This window comes from Lampetra fluviatilis, chromosome 39 (genome assembly GCF_964198595.1).
Source record: "Lampetra fluviatilis chromosome 39, kcLamFluv1.1, whole genome shotgun sequence".
Taxonomy (NCBI): domain Eukaryota; kingdom Metazoa; phylum Chordata; class Hyperoartia; order Petromyzontiformes; family Petromyzontidae; genus Lampetra; species Lampetra fluviatilis.
Window position 1 is genome coordinate 10462867 of NC_136313.1, and position 17034 is coordinate 10479900.

Below are 17034 nucleotides of genomic sequence, written 5' to 3' on the forward strand. Positions count from 1 at the left end.
GCGACGAGACCCAATTTGGACGCGTGCTGACTGTGGGTTGGGAACCGCAATGAGGCGTACGGGACCATGCCAGGGTTTGTGCAATTTCGGCGAGGTTCCCGGACGTACCTGTGGACAATGAAGCCAGGCTAGGTCCCCAACCTTCCAGGGGCACTCCCCCTCGGACCGTCGCGCATATCGCTCGTTCCGGGCCTGGGCTTTGGCCGTAGCCACGCGGGCATTCTCCCGCGCCTCCGTGACTCGGCGAACCGTGTCCTGAATGTATTCAGGAAGTGGTTTACGAGGTCCCTTCACCCCAGTTCCCAATTGCACAACCACCGGCGGCACGTTTTCCCGACCATACATAAGGTAAAACGGCGAATACCCTGTAGCCGCATGAGGCGTCATCCTGTACGCCGAAAGCACTCCGGGGATGTGCAGATCCCAATCTGATTGTTGTTCACTCACGGTATGGCAAAGCATGGCAGACAATGTCCTGTTCAGCCGTTCAACCATACCATCCGTCTGCGGATGGTATGGGGATGTCCGTACTTTCTTAGTCCCAAGGCCCGCGCACACTTCCGCCAATAATTTAGAAGAGAAATTCCTGCCCTGGTCCGTGAGGAGTCTCTCAGGCGCCCCCTTGTCCATAATATACCCAAACAAAAAGGCGTCGGTAATGGCCGCGGCCGACTGATCGGGCAACGGCCAGGCCATCGGCCAACGGGAGAGGTACTCAACCCCTACCAGCAAATATTTATTACCCCTCGCCGATGGTGGAAAAGGTCCCAATATGTCCAGTGCCACCAATTCATTGACTCGAGACACCTGAATCGACTGGAGAGGCGGCACGTAAGGATGTTTCGGCGGCTTACGTCGTGCACACGCAGGGCACGCGCGCACGTGCCCTACGACATCTGTCGCCATGCCGTGCCAAAAATAATGACGTTGCAACGTCAACAAGGTCTTCTGCACCCCTAAATGTAAGAGAGTGTCACAATGGAGAGTTCTAATCAACTCGAATCGCAAGGACGTTGGTACCACCAGGCGCCAACGTTCCTGGAACCCCTCCCGCCACATAAGCAGACCATCTCGGAGAGCGGTTTGCGGCCCCACAGCCGTACTCGGACTCCCATTGTCCCTAGCAGACCGCTTCCGCAAGGACACCAACGACTCATCCATCATCTGTTCCCGGATCCAGACAGACCGCGGCAGATTCAAAACCCCGTCAGCCGGTCCCGGTTCCATCGGAGTATCCGACTTCTCGACGGCCAACGTAAGCGGCTGAGGGGGGTTTGGAATCGGCGAACACCTATGCGTCCCCGACTCACATTTACAAGGGGCGCGCCGCGGTAATCTGGAAAGTGCGTCAGCGTTCGCATGGCGCACTCCCTTCCGATGTTGAATTTGGAAGGAAAATTCCTGTAGCGTGTCCAACCAACGTGCCAACTGTCCGGATGGCTGGTCAATTTTAAGGGCATATTGCAAGGCCGCATGATCCGTACGCACAATAAAAGAACGACCGTAGAGGTATGGTCGAAATTGCCGTAGGAAAAAAACAACCGCCAATAGTTCTCTGCGAGTGACACAGTAGCGGGTTTCCGCAGGAGACAAGACTCGGCTACCATACGCCACGACACGCTCTACACCCCCTTTAGACTGTGATAATACCGCCCCAATACCCGTGTCACTCGCGTCCGTATCAAGAATGAATGGGTGATCGAAATCGGGATAATCCAATGTTGGGGCCGTGGCCAATAGATCACGCAGACTCCGAAAGGCCGCCTCCTCCGGCTGTCCCCAACCAAACTTCCGTCCTTTACCCGTAAGGAGATGCAAGGGCCTCGCAATCGTCGCAAAACCCGGCACAAATCTTCGGTAATACGAGGCAAATCCCAAAAACCGCCGAACATCCCCCACGGTGGCCGGAGTCGGCCAATCCCGGACGCACGCCGTCTTTTCCGGATCCGTGGACACCCCCTCAGCACTCACAATGTGCCCCAAATAGCGGACGGACCGTTGCAGTAGGTGACATTTCTTTGGTTTGAATTTCAATTTGGCAGAACGCATCCTCGTGAACACTGTCTCCAGCCGCGTCAAATGTTCATCAAATGTGCGGCTGAAGACAATAATATCATCCAAATATATAAGACACGTCTCCCACTGCAACCCCGACAAAACGAGCTCCATCAATCTTTGAAATGTAGCAGGGGCCGCATTCAATCCCATCGGGAGACAGTTGAATTGAAATAACCCCTGCGGCGTACGGAATGCGGTTTTCTCCCGTGAGGACTCGTCAAGGGGAAGCTGCCAAAATCCCGAAGAGAGGTCCAGTGTGGAAAAGAACTTAGCCCCCGACAATGCGTCGAGGGAGTCATCCATACGCGGCAGGGGGTACGCATCTGCCACCGATATCTTATTCAATTTCCGGAAATCAACACAAAATCGCAATTTGCCATCCTTCTTCTTAACCAAGACGACCGGAGCGCCCCATGGGCTGTTAGATGGCGATATAATGTCCGCAGCCAACATGTCTTCCACTGCCCCCCGCACGTGTTCTCGCTCCGCAGGACTCATCCGATGCGAATTTAATCGAATAGGGGCAGCATCGCCCGTCTCAATGTGATGGTAAAGCAACGATGTGCGGCCCAAATCCAAATCATCGGAGCTGAACACATCGGAATATGTCAACAACAATTTACGCAGCGCACCACGTTGCTCCATGGACAGGGAAGAATTTCCGTCACATAAGTCAGCAACCCAACGATTATCCGAACCCCTTGGCTCGGAAACCCCAGCAACCACTCCCCGGCTATGCGGACAATCATGCGTCGCAAACGCCGTAGTGGCATGTGCCACAACCGTACTGGCCGGAACACGGACGTTTTCCCCCCCCGCATTAAGCACCTGCAAAAACGGTAATTGATCCGGCCGGACGATGGTCTGTGCCCCCACTAACGCCAACCCGGTTGTTATCGTGGCGGACGGTGACAACAAGACCCCTACTGCTCCTAGCCGATCAGGCAGGGGCTTCCGATACCGCAAGGGTATAAGCATCTGTGTACCAGGTGGGATGTCCACAGATGCGACAGACAGCGCCTGCACTTGTACGGCCGAAGCAGGTCACCCCCAGGGCGACGGCAGAAAAGAGATTTGACGGCCCCCCGGCAGTTCAATACAATTCTCATTGATTTTGATCAAAATGGGCATCTTAGCTAAAAAATCGGTGCCTAACAAACAAGGAACCGCCAAAGATCTCGATATTAACACAACGCCCGAGGCCGACACATCCCCAATAGATATCTTAGCATCCACCTGGCCCACGATACCCATGCTACCCCCGTTCGCAGCGACGCACGACCCATAAACCGGACGCACAGCCCCCGGCGGGATGCCCAACAGATGGAAAATGACATCCGAAATAATAGTCGCAGACGCGCCGGAGTCGACCAAAATGCGTACGTCCACCCCTTGTATAGACCCCGGTACAGTGGACGAACCCGTAGCGGCCGCGACGACTCTCCGTGCCAACTTGCGCCACTGCGTGACCGAGCGACAAGGCCCCGTCGAAGGGCTTTCTTTAACAACAACATTAGGATGGCGCAACGAAGGCGATGGGTGAGGTGTAAAGCCTTGCCGGGTGTCTGGTGCGTGATGACATGCCTGTTTCGGAGGATCTTTAGTCGACTTGTCCGGTACCGAGGCCTCCTGCTGCGGCGGAACCGGGAAGCGGGCCCAGCAGTCTCTAGCGTAGTGGCCCCTACGCCCGCAGCGGAAACATTCGGCATCGTTGCGCCGAAGCGCAGGCCTTGCCTCCTGACGGCCCCGTTCCGGTAGCGCCGCGCGCGGCATCGGCCCGCCGCGTCCCGTCCATGGAGCGGAGGCGGCCGTCAGCTGTTGAGGGCCCCGGTCATCCGGAACGTAGACAGCCTGCGCAGGGTTCCACCCCAGCGCATCCCCTTCTTTGACGGGCCCCCCCGTCCACGCCGTCACTTGTTTCCAGCGACGGAGATTGAATTGCGCATCGAGACACTTAGCAGCCGTCCGGGAAGTTAGCTTCTCATGCCCACACACAGGCATGGGGATCCCTAGATCCCGAGACAGCTCCAACATTTTCCCTAATATGAGAGGCTCGAGCAGGTCCTGTGGCGTCTCAGGATAAGCTGCCATGGCCAGCTCCAGCACCGCACCCCTGAACGCCACGGGCGACTCCTCTGGTGCTCGTTGTCGTTGAGCGAATCGCCGATGCGCATCATCTGGTGGCTCATAAGCGTCGGCCATTTCTTGAAAAACACCACATAAAGTTGCCTTCTTATCGGTCGTTATGGAACGGAAAAATCGGACAGATTCGTCGTCCAGGAGAGTCGGCAACACCTCCAAAGCCTCCGCATCGGTCCATCTTGCTGTGCGTACCGCCGCCAAGAAGCGGCAGGCGAACGTGCTCCAGTCCCCACCGACGGAAAATTCTTTAACCGTGGTAAGGTGGCGACTCCGACTCCTCTTCCCGCCGTCTTCCAATGGTGGTGGTTGTGGTGGCAAATTCAAAATGGCGTCGGCCCGCGGCGTGGCCAAGATGGCGGTTTGGCGCCGCGGAGCGCGCAAGATGGCGGCTTCTTGCCGCGTGGCCAATGGCGGCGGCAGGACAGGCAACGTGGCGGCCCGCGGAGCACCAACTGCGTCCTCCATCGTCCCTGGCGCGACGAGATGGCATAAATGCGTCAGGACGTCCTTAAGTGCCTCCAGTTGTACCGCCATCTCTTGCCATCGTTGATCAGCGTCTGATGATGTCGACGGACCCGCCACCGCGCCGACATCCTCCACTCCCGTTCCCGTGCTCGCCCCAGCAGGGCTCTCCTCCACCACCCCAACAGAATCCGTGGTTGGAGGGAGTTCGTAGTCGTCGGACGAAGAAGCCGATGCAGGCGCCGGATTAACTTTCTTCCTCACTTGTTTCGACATGCCGTTGCACTTCCGACACCAGTGTAATAAACGACTGGACCACGATGTCTGGCTCAGTGTCCTTTATTCGGTTCGTACTGTACTCCCACACGGCTGTCTCTACTCTGTAGCTTCTCCACGGTGCTGACTCCGATGTCGGCCCGATCCACAAAGGCAGCCCCGCTGCTGTTACTCTCACACAGCCCCCCTTGGCTGTACTCGCTGCAACTCCTCTCTCCTTCGTCCTCTCTGCAGCTCTGACAGCCTCGTGCTGTCTCTCCCTCTTCTCTCCCGCCACACCTGACAGCCACACCGCTGCCTCTAACACGCAGCTCTTCTGGCTGTCTTCTCCGCAGCTGCACACCACTCCGTAGCTTCCGCCTGTCTTCGGGGTTGGCTCCCGATGGCCGTCGGTGCCCCCCCTCCTCTCACTCGCCCGCGTGGCCTCTCTCTTTTCCGCTCACACCCCGACTGACTTCCCCTTCCGGTTTACCCGCTTAAGGACCCGAACCTTCCACCCACGTCACATGGCTCCACCCCCCGTGACGTCACATCCGGAAGGTCGCTTACGCCCGCATTACAACTACACCCAGTGTGTGTGTCACTACACCCAGTGTGTGTGTCACTTCACCCTGTGTGTGTGTCACTTCACCCTGTGTGTGAGTGTCACTCCACCCAGTGTGTGTGTGTGTCTACACCCAGTGTGTGTGTGTGTCACTCCACCCAGTGTGTGTGTGTGTCTACACCCAGTGTGTGTGTGTGTCACTCCACCCAGTGTGTGTGTGTGTCTACACCCAGTGTGTATGTGTGTCACTACACCCAGTGTGTGTGTGTGTGTCACTACACCCAGTGTGTGTGTGTCACTACACCCAGTGTGTGTCACTACACCCAGTGTGTGTCACTACACCCAGTGTGTGTGTGTCACTACACCCAGTGTGTGTGTGTGTCACAACACACAGTGTGTGTGTGTCACTTCACAGTGTGTGTGTGTCACTTCACCCAGTGTGTGTGTGTCACTACACCCAGTGTGTGTCACTACACCCAGTGTGTGTCACTACACCCAGTGTGTGTCACTACACCCAGTGTGTGTGTGTGTGTCACAACACACAGTGTGTGTGTGTCACTTCACAGTGTGTGTGTGTCACTTCACCCAGTGTGTGTGTGTGTCACTACACCCAGTGTGTGTGTGTGTCACTACACCCAGTGTGTGTGTGTGTCTACACCCAGTGTGTGTGTGTCACTACACCCAGTGTGTGTGTGTGTGTGTGTCACTACACCCAGTGTGTGTGTGCCACTACACCCAGTGTGTGTGTCACTACACCCAGTGTGTGTGTCACTTCACCCTGTGTGTGTGTCACTTCACCCTGTGTGTGAGTGTCACTACACCCAGTGTGTGTGTGTGTGTCACTCCACCCAGTGTGTGTGTGTGTCTACACCCAGTGTGTGTGTGTGTCACTACACCCAGTATGTGTGTGTGTGTCACTACACCCAGTGTGTGTGTGTGTGTGTCACTTGACCCAGTGTGTGTGTGTCACTTTACCCAGTGTGTGTGTGTGTCACTACACCCAGTATGTGTGTGTGTCTTCACCCAGTGTGTGTGTGTCACTTTACCCAGTGTGTGTGTGTGTCACTACACCCAGTATGTGTGTGTGTCTTCACCCAGTGTGTGTGTGTCACTTTACCCAGTGTGTGTGTGACTTTGCTGAGTATATTCGTGTCACCCGATTCAGGACGAACCCAGCGACCCGAGATCGATTCCCGTTCACAGCCAACGCCAGTGACGATTATCTGAATCGGTTCTGGGCGTCCCCTAGGTCGACTTGGCCTCACTGGGGAGACAAAGGCGGCCGGGCGTTGTTCTGGCCACCCACCCCCTCGTGTGCCGTGCCGACCTTCATAGGTGCTCGCTAACAGAACTTACCCGTACATCTGAAGGAGTGTTTGGTGGGAAATTTCACAGGATTGCATTTAGAGCATTTAGAGTATTTGGCTGCTAGAAACGTCCACAGAATAAGCCACTTAATTGGATATCATTTGTGGCCAGGTCACCATGAAATTGCACAGGATTTTTTGACTTTTGTTTGTTTATCCAGGAAAGCCTCATCGAGCCCTAAGGCTGATTTTCAGGAGGTTCCTGCACTGGCATTTGACCAATGCCATGTCAGAGTCTTTCTGCAGGTGGGAGGACACCAGAGAGCGCCCGCAGAGAAACCCCAAAGCACGCTCAGGAATGCGAAATCAAAGCTCCTGAAATTTGTGACTCGAGAAGAAATGTGCTGTCCTCGCCATCTCGTGGCCACCTCACAGGGAGCTTCGCAAATCTGCGCGACCCTTCACAGCCCTTGCCTCGCAAGCATCGCGTCGCGGGCGTGTGCCACCACGCCCAGCGGCTGGCCTCTGCCAGGTTGCGACCGACCCGCCCGCCCGCATCACCACGTAACAGCGGCCTCCGTGTGTGTGGACCCAACTCCCTCGAGTGCCGCGCCGCGCACAATCGGGGGCCTTGTGAACGCGCGTGCACGCAAGGCCGAGAGGCTGTCGAACGCGGATCTCGCCGCAAGCTCGAATAGGCGCGACCTGGGGACGATGACTCGCTAGGAGGAGGACAGAGCCGGGTTGAACGCGGGTGAGACGCAGCACGGGAGTTTGGATGGAAGCTCAGAGGCCTTCTTAAAATTCCCGCTTGGCATCCTCCCGCCTTTGTTGAGCAATTCCGGCAGATGCCCAACAGAAAAAAGACCGGCGTCTGGCCATCGGAAGGCACGGACAGTCGGCGCTGATTTTGACCCCCGATGGCATCTTCGAAGCTCGCCGCTCAATTGAGTTCCTGTGTCCGTGAGGGCGGCAGCGGCGGCGGTCGATCTTGGCAGACGGAGAGAAAATAAAAAGAGAGAGAACCTTGCCCTCTATGTTTGACCCAAAATTTGTCTCCGTGCGGCGCATCCTGGAAAAGTGTGAAAGGTTCTCTCTCCGAAAACATTGCACGGGCTTCAATTAAAAACCGGGCGACGTTGAGCTGAGTGTTATCGCTGCAGTGGCAAGATGTTAACTCCCTCGCCTGCAGGAGGCCGTGGATTCGATCCCGACCCTGATGCCTGCTGTATAGAGTTCTATTTCAGAAGCGACCCGGCCAAAAATGATAGCAGCCAAATGCTCTGAACTCATTTGTTGATTCTAAGACCAATCAGGTTGTACAGCACCCACTCCTCTCCTCCTATGCATCTATGCCTCTAGGCTATGAATCTTTATCTGCATTGAGTTGCAATGCATTTTTCAACTCTGCTGGGAAACCGGTAAATATTGACGTCGTCTTTAAACCTGCGGTGGCTTCAGTTGAACAGGCAAATGAATACAGCCAGGAGGCGTGACCTTGGAAACAACAAACTTGGAATTTTGCGTGGCACCCCCAGTCTACGTAGTTTTACGTGTATATATATAAGTACAAAGATCCTCCTTATAGCCTTAACAGACTGTTGGGGCAAATGCTGTTAGTGAGCACCTATGAAGGTCGGCACGGCACTCAAGGGGGAGGATGGCCAACACCACGCCCGGCCGCCTTTGTCTCTTCAGTGGTGATGATTTTACACACCGCACCAGGTACTAATTGGAGGCTGAGTCGACCTAGGGGAGGCCCAGGACCGGTTCAGATAATCGTCACCGATGTTCATCGTGAGCGGGAATCGAACTCGGGTCGCCGGGTTCGTAGCGCAGCGCGCTAACCGCTACACTACCGCTTGTCATGTATATTTAGTCTGTTCTCCTACATCGCAGCATGTTCTCACAACACAGAGTGGTCTGTAACGCGATTGAGTGCACAGAACTACGTCGCGCGGGGAGGAATAAGCAGTCGTGCGGCTGCCGTGGTGTAGCGTCACACAAAGCGGGATGCTGCTGGATGTTTCTAGATGCTACCAACGATCCTCAGTCTTTGTCCGGCCTGCGTACGCATCTCACGTGATGTCGCGGACTATGCTTTACCCCCTATGTTATAGACTATGACGCCATTTGTCCATAACACGGTGTTCTTCAGCAACTACCGCATTCTAGGAGAAACGACACACACACATATGTGAGTGTGTGTAAATATATATACACTGTGCACACGGATATAGGTGACTGTATTTAAACACAGATTGCTGAGCACAGGCTCAAAATGTCCAGCGGCCAGCAACAAAGAGCACCACCAAAGTTGTAAAAGACGAAAAGGTTCGCACCTTTCTTGAATTGAGTGAGGCCATCGTAACAGCTTGGGACCAGAGCATTTTGGAGGCACTCAAGGAAGGTGGAGTGGTCTGTGGTGTCACGTGTCTACATTGAAAACTCACTTCTTTACAACTGCTTCTTTCTGTTCAGTTTGTTGTCCTTCCCCCGCACCTCCGATTACCACGGTTGGATACGTACGGTGTGAAGGAAGTTCCACACACATAGATGTGTGAAGACACGTGAACTTTGTTCGTATTGCAATGGTGCGTTTGCCACTAAACACTCCTTAAAATGGAATTGGCCTAACAACCCAATGCAAGTCTTGAGACTTGGTGAGGATTTCCTGAATAAACAAGATCATATGCTTTAGACGAAGACTTCCACGATGAAAATTACAATCCATAATGTGTTTCTTTTGAGCACCATGTCGGCATAATGCAAATTGTTTAAACTCTAACCCTCCGCCATCCGACAGAGCCAATCAAATCAAGTTGTCACGTCATGGCCAAACATGCCAACCGATTTGGCTATTCAGCAAAACCGTAGGAATGTTGAAAAGCACGCTTACTTTGTCAATTTTGTACAGAATAAACTTAATTATGAATCAAATTATGACGTTTGTATTATTGTTGTTACTGTTCTTGTTGTTGGCATCAGCCAGTCACCTCAGTCAGTCAACCCATAGCACCTGGGTGCATCCCGTAAACCTCCTGCCAGCGGGCGTTCGACACTTCACGTGGCCTTAAAGTGCACATAGCCTGGCACAGGCGTCGTGGTGACACCACCGCCACTTCATGGCGGTTGTTGTTGTTGTTGATGAGCGTGTGTGTGCGTGCCCTCGGCTACGCACCCGGTCTTGTGTTGGTCGAGCAGCGAGGGCGCCAGCGAGCGCACGTACGCGCACGTGCACACGAGCAGCAGCAGGACCGTGAGCAGCGACTGGAAGTTGAAGATCGCCGACTGCGCGCGCGACACAATGGGCACAAAGTCACCGTGACGACGGTGCCAGGCGTGATCCACCCTGAGGCCACGTGCCAGAGACCCAGGTCCCCCCCCACCCGCCCTGTATGGACTTGTTAGGGGTAGAAACCTCCTGGTTACACCAGCCCACAGGGGATTATTGTGTCCGTCCGTCGTCGTGTAGGGAGGGGCTGGGTGGGGAGGGGCTGGGTTGGGAGGGTGGGGCTGGATGGGGAGGGGAGGGTGGGGAGGGGCTGGGTGGGGAGGGTGGGGCTGGGTGGGGGGTGGGAGGGGTGGGGCTGGGTGGGGAGGGGCTGGTCACCCCGTGGTGCCCTTATAAAACTCAACGTTTAACCTACTCACGCCGGCTTGTGCCCGCCCTCACAGTCGGCCATATTTGCGGAATACACCACGTCGCCGTTGACCCTGGCCATTGACCGAGCAACCCAACGTTCCTACCAGCTCCCTCCGCAGGAATGTGTAACCACTCGCTTTTTTGCCCGCCCAAGGACGGGTGTGTGTATTGCAGTATATCTGAAATATTCAAGAGAAAAATTGTTCAGCTCATGATTATTAATGAGGGGGGGGGGGGGTGCCCCATGTGGAGTGACGTCACGCGCGGGACACACAGACATTCTTGGCTCATTATATTAGGAATTAAACTTTTTTATTTTACAAGGTAAGGCCCACTGAGCTATGTAGCTCTTTTTCAGAACCGACCTGGCTATCACAGATGATAGCTCAATGACTCGGCTTATCGTGTGGAAATGTATAGCAGCCAAATACTTTCCACACGTGTTCATTAACGGACAGACCTAGGTGTTGAAGATGAAATGTCGGAGGTTCATTCACAGGCCAATGGACAGATCCATGTTGTAATGATGGAGTGGTTAAGCCGCGCCGACAGGAGGTCATGGGACAGACGCACGCGTGTTTTGCTGGGGTTGTGAAGTCCCAATCGCAAGTGGTCATGGGCCGAATCCAGATGATGCGGATCAACAGGCTACTGAAGTGCCCTGGTGTTTTTTGGCAGTTGCGCGAGAGGTAAAAGTTGGGAGTAAAAAAAAACTAGGTGACTCCAAAACACCACAAAAAAACAACATACCAAGAAAAAAACCCATCCAAGTTTCAACACTCAATTAGGAGCGCTCTCTTGCCCCAACACACACACACACGACTCCACACACACAAAACACCAGCCCTGGGTAACGCGATCCACGTTGGTGGCGCAAGAGAGTAGAGCGGTCGGTGGTGGTGGTGGTGTGATGGGAGCGGGGCTCCAAATTAGGCACCCACCCCCAATCCCCCCCCCACAGAAGCCTCAAGCCCCGTGCGCGAACAGCGGCCGTCCACTCAGCAGCACCGCCTCCGCCACGCCGCGATTGCGCATTCGTCGTGACCCGTGTCCCAGCCGGCGTCATTACAACCGCGCGATCCTGCCAGTCTCCCCGCTGTCTCTGCCTCGCCACTTACATTCGTGGACCAGCAGCTCCCGTGCGAAGGTGACACGGGGAGCTCGCGAGGCAACGCGCACACACACACCGACACGCAAGCGACACCAGCAGCAGTAGCGGCAGCAGCAATAAAAGCCCCTTGACTGCGGCGACGGTGCTGCGCTGTGGCGGCTCACCATGGCTGTCTGCGGGCTGGTTGGTGTTGGGTGCGTGCCCGGCCAGCAGCGTGGGGCGCCGGGTATGGGAGGAGCCGGGATTTTCCGTGGTGGTCGATGTGCACGCGTGCATGCGCGTCATGCAAGGCGTTTATATTTAGTAGACACAGACACATGTCACGTCACGTGTATTCCAACATCAAAACTGTTCCTTGTATATGAACACGAGCTGCCTGCTCGGAAATTTGATATGAATTGCAAGGACGAATAATAATAATAAAATGAAGTGATTTATTTATAGACGAGAGAGCCTTGGGTGAGTCTCAGAAGTTTTTTAAAAGAGGCCACTACGGTACGATGTTTGGCTAATTATTCTGTTGGTATGGCATGTGGGAGGAAACCAGAGTACCCAAAGAGAGCCCACGTATACGTACGAACCCACTTGCTGTACTGCCATCTCCTGGCCACCTCACAGCCCTGTGCCTCTGGGATTTTCACAAATCCTCGCGACCCTCTGACCCTTGCCTCCAAAGCACAGAACTACATGGGCGCACACTCCCTGTATTCTCACATCTGTAACTATGTTCTGTCGCGGTTGATGGTTAGTTACATCAGTGTCTTCAAGGACTGTTCAAGCCAGGAGGCGCTGTATGGGTCCTAAACGAGAGGACTATTCTCAACGTCCGCGTTGCTGGCCAGCCTTCTTCCAGATCTGGGTGGAGATTCGAGGATGGCGACAGCAACTCGATCCCAGGAGGAGGATCGCGACTTGAGTCAGCGGCGAGGGTCCATTGTTGAGGTCTCGGTTGATGATTGGCAGGAAAGCGTGTAAACTCGCGAGCAGTTTGCGCGTCTCTGTATGCATGCTGAACTTCTTTCGATCCATACGCAGCCAACGGTGCTAATCGGAGGCGCGGGGGAAGGACAACAAACTAAACACAAAAAGCAGTTCCAAAAAGCAGTCTCTGGATATTTGGTGGCAAAATGTTCGTCAGAATCGGGAGCCAGGGGATTGGCGGCGTTTTCAGTGTTCTGGTTATTGATGCACACAAATTGAGTGAAAACATGTAAATAAATAAATATGTAAGTCTCTAAAACCTCAAGGGTACTTCCCGACAGGGTAGAAAGCTGAAATTTGGTTCATAGGAAACTTTTAGGACAGAACTCACAGGAAACATCTGAAAATCCGAGATTTTTGTCATTTTAAGTCCCCCAAAACTGGATTTTAAGTGCCCCATGAACATGTTTGTACGTTTCATTCATAAACCGTTCAAAATATTAAAGATTTCGGGGTTTTTTTCTTCATTTTATAGAGCCTTAAACAGCAAATACAATTAAATCGAGAAACATTGATCGATCTTCTAATGTTTTTTAGATATTTCGGATTCAAGCGGTTTTGAACGAAAAAAATACGCATTGTATGATGTTCAAATTTTAATTATTCGAAAACGGTAAAAGATAGGAGCTTCCCCTCAGAGTATTAAGTTAATTATTTTTTGTTCTTTCTAATAAAGGAATGAAATCTTAAAATTGAGCGGTTTCCGATAGATACGTCTTTAATTATAAGCCGTTGAATCAAATCGTCAACAATTTGTGTTTTTTGATGGAAAAATATAAATTTTTGTAGTAGTTATTCTTGGTTCTTTCAGTAAAGTCACGCGGAAGGGAAATAATAAAAATAAAACAATACAATTCTCGACGTTTCGATTGCAACATAAGCAATCATCATCAGGTGTGAAAACCACAGCAAGAAAATGTATTGTTTTATTTTTATTATTTCCCTTCTGCGTGACTTTACCGAAAGACCCAAGAATATGAATCCCTGCAGTCACGAAAGCTTTAAATCGAAATTTTTGTAGTAGTTGTTAGTGTCTGATCGTAGATTTTAAAAACGTGAAAAATCATATGTTAATTATTATATTGATTTAATTACCTTCTCCTGGTGAAGACAAGCTTCATTAATGAGTTTTAATATAAAATCCAATGTGGCAAGGACCCTCCTAAAGAGAGTACTTAGACTCAGTTATGGCTTTCCTGGACAAGTAATCATTATATTATTAAATATCAGAGCTTACATCATTTAGGTGTTCATACACTCCATTTTAATTAAGCAAATTTTATGACTTTATCTAATTAATGAGAACTTTCGTGTGTATATTTTGACCATACTCACCATTTTTTCACGAGGAATTGGCAATTTGCATTATAATTTCTTCACGCCTTAACAGCTTGGGGCTTGTTTTTCCTTAAATTAGCCGTTAATGCTCGTTATGCATGTATTTTCTTAGCTACGCTGTATGAATACACTGAACTTCATTGAACTGGGCGAAGCCCATCAGGCTACCTGATGTTGTGCAAGTGGCACTCGAGCAACAACATCCCATGCACACACGCGGGTTACAGGTTCTCCCCTAATTCAGAACCAAATTCCGCTGGATCCCGGCATGGCCCGCAGCCGCGTCTCACTGCGCCTGAACCCAGTCCAGTGAGAATGGCTCCAGTGCCAGGTTGCACTCAAGAAGTCCACTGTGGCTTCACAAGAGAGGGCCTTTCATGTCATGGGATTTTGCGAGTGCAGCTGACGTCGTTGCGCTATTCCTTGGCCAATTACTTGTTCTGGGGACCAAAAATTGCACATAGAGCTCTTCACTGAACACGTATATGTTCGCAAACGTTACATAATTATAATCAAAGCTTCTATGTAGAGCTGTGTAGCCACTGGCATGTTGCGCTCCGTTTGGAGTGCTGTCCCGCAAACTCTGAGAAAGGTGCTGGCCCGTGACTAAATAAAACTATAATGCACTGGCAGTGGTCAACATCGTCAGCCATGGTCTATCCACTGCTGGATGCAGGTTTCCCCAAGCCGTCGCCTTCCGTCGTATTCTTGCAACGCAATGATTCATTGGCTTCCTCGAGCCGTTTTCATCACTCCATGGGCACTCTCTCTGGCGCTTCCTCGCCGCCATCCCTTCCATGTCCTGAGCAAGCCCATCTTTACTTTTCTTCACAATCAATGTGATGTATCTAACTTTACATGTTCTCTAACCTGTGCTCCTATCTCCTGAGTGTGATTGCATGCACGCATATCTCCATGCACCTTTCAGTTTATGTTCCATTGTCAATGTCCATGATTCTGATCCACATGTCACAGCAGGTAATATAAATTACGAATTAACGCTGCCTTACACTTTAATTTGCTATAGTTTTGGGCAATGGTCTTTCTCAAAAAGCTTTGGTATAGGATAGGAAAAGAGATGGTCTGATGCGGTACAGGAGGATGTGGAGCTGAGTGGACTTGCCGAAGACTGGTGTGAGCAGTGTCAAGATCGGCCTCTGTGGAGGAGGCTCGTGAAGGACGCTACTGGACAGTTGGGAGGCAGTCGCCCTCCAGCAACAACGGAGGGTGGAGGAGCGAGGCTCACAACGAGCGGAGCACCGGGCGGATAAAATGGAGCGGGTTGGCAGAGTCGGGTGTAAAGCTGGTGCATCTGTCAGTCATCTCAGTCAGCCAACTCATCGCACCTGGGTGTGTCCCTTGACCTCCTGTCAGCAGCGAGTCTTCGACACTTCACGTGGCTTCAACGTGCACCCGGGCCTGGCACAGGCGCCGTGGCGACGTCACCGCCACTTAGTGGCGAATGCGGCTCTTGTTGTTGTTGGGATAAGTGGCATAAACGAGAGTGCGTTCATATATATAGACAGAGAGAGCTCAAGGACGGCCCTAACGTTGCTCGGTGACCCGTGCCAGCAGCAGTTGGCAGTACCCAGCAGGCGTTGACAAAATTCGAATGTATTCTAGATTTGAAGCTTTCGTGACTGCAAGGATTCATACTCTTTTTTTTTCCGGTAAAGTCACGTAGGTAAAAAAATAAAATTTAACATTTCTAAAAGTAATAATAAAAATAAAATGAAATAAATCACGACGAAACTAATTAATTATATGCACCCACGATTCCTAATGTGTGTTGCCTCCGAAACGTCGTGATTTATTATTTTATTTCTATTATTACTGTTAGTAATTTTTAATTTTATTTTTGTCACCTACGTGACTTTACCGAAAAAACCTAAGAGTATAAAATTCGAATGTTTGCACAACGTGCAGTCCATACACAACGTGCAGTCCATACACAAATAGGCCGTCCGAACAGACGGCAGTTTGGGTGCAACGTTTATTCAAGAGAAGGCACGCGGATGGGAGCATGGGAATAACGCGAATCGATCAAGTTTACAATTAAGATTTTTAAATAATTAATTATATGCACCCACGATTCCTAATGTGAGGGACAAAGCGAACCCCCCCACCCCACTCCGCCAATACGGGCGAGGTTTAATCTCTCAATTACAACAAACCTGAAATAACGTTGTACATAATCGGCTCCATGTTTAATCTGAGAGGCAGCTGGTTCAATTTACTCGAGAAACTTGGGAGGAAAGAAAACACAGTGAGGCGTTTATCCACCAACACGATTCAATAGCTGTTTGTCCTGACAGTTATCTGTGCCCCGTGCATCTCGTTTGCAGTCTCCGTTTTGTTTATCTGCAATGTCGTCTACTGTCCCGCTATAAGCCTCAACTTTTTTTGTGTTCTCATAACATTCACGTGAAGTGAAAATGATAAGACTTTTACATGCACAATTGAACACGTGCATCATCAGCGCACGCAAAGATTTTGATAGGAGATCCGTTAAATTATCTTTGGTTTCGCAATACCGTCACCACGAGTCTGGCAAGGCTGCTGAGCTAAAACAAACTGCATTCAACGAGAGATTTGATACTTGTAGAAATATCGCTTTGCATTTTTTTTTTTACAAACGCTGCCATGACCTTCAAACGGTTTGTGAACAGGCAAACACGGCACAAATGCAGTCATCACATTTACGGAAGGCCTCAGTTAAACGTGGGGACGCACATACTTGTTAGATACCAACACTTTTTAAAATTAATAAAATAATTACTTTAAACTGCTACTTTTGAACGTGCGAACTAACAACAATTTGCTATCTTATTGCATACCCACGCGTGCAGAAAATTATATACACTCACTGGGTGGTGAAGGTTTCATGAAGGTGGGAAGGATGCACGTGGGGATATGGAAACAGAGTAACGCTGTCATGTAAAGCAGCGGTTCCCAGCCTTTCCGAGTGTGCGGACCCCTTTTCAACCTCCCAAAATTTCCCTGGTTATTGCTCTATGTTTTCTTTTCCGCGGACCGCCCTGTAGTAAGCCACGCGGACTACCACAGGTTTGGGAACCGCTGCTGTCGAGTACAACATAAGATTATATAGAAATGCCCTCTGCTGCCCAGCACGCCCATTGTAACAGGCTTCGTCCTGTTAGCCCTTTTA

General features: G+C 51.5%; 1 protein-coding gene across 1 annotated transcript in view; it reads right to left on the reverse strand.

The window, feature by feature from the left end:
• Window positions 1–11831, reverse strand: part of LOC144946054 (protein kish-A-like) — a 39066-nt gene extending 27235 nt beyond the window's left edge. Inside the window, 3 exon segments of the mRNA XM_078874790.1 lie at window positions 9971–10080; window positions 11711–11725; window positions 11727–11831. Coding sequence (XP_078730916.1) covers window positions 9971–10080; window positions 11711–11725; window positions 11727–11831 — 230 coding nt within the window.
• Window positions 11832–17034: the final 5203 nt, after the last annotated feature.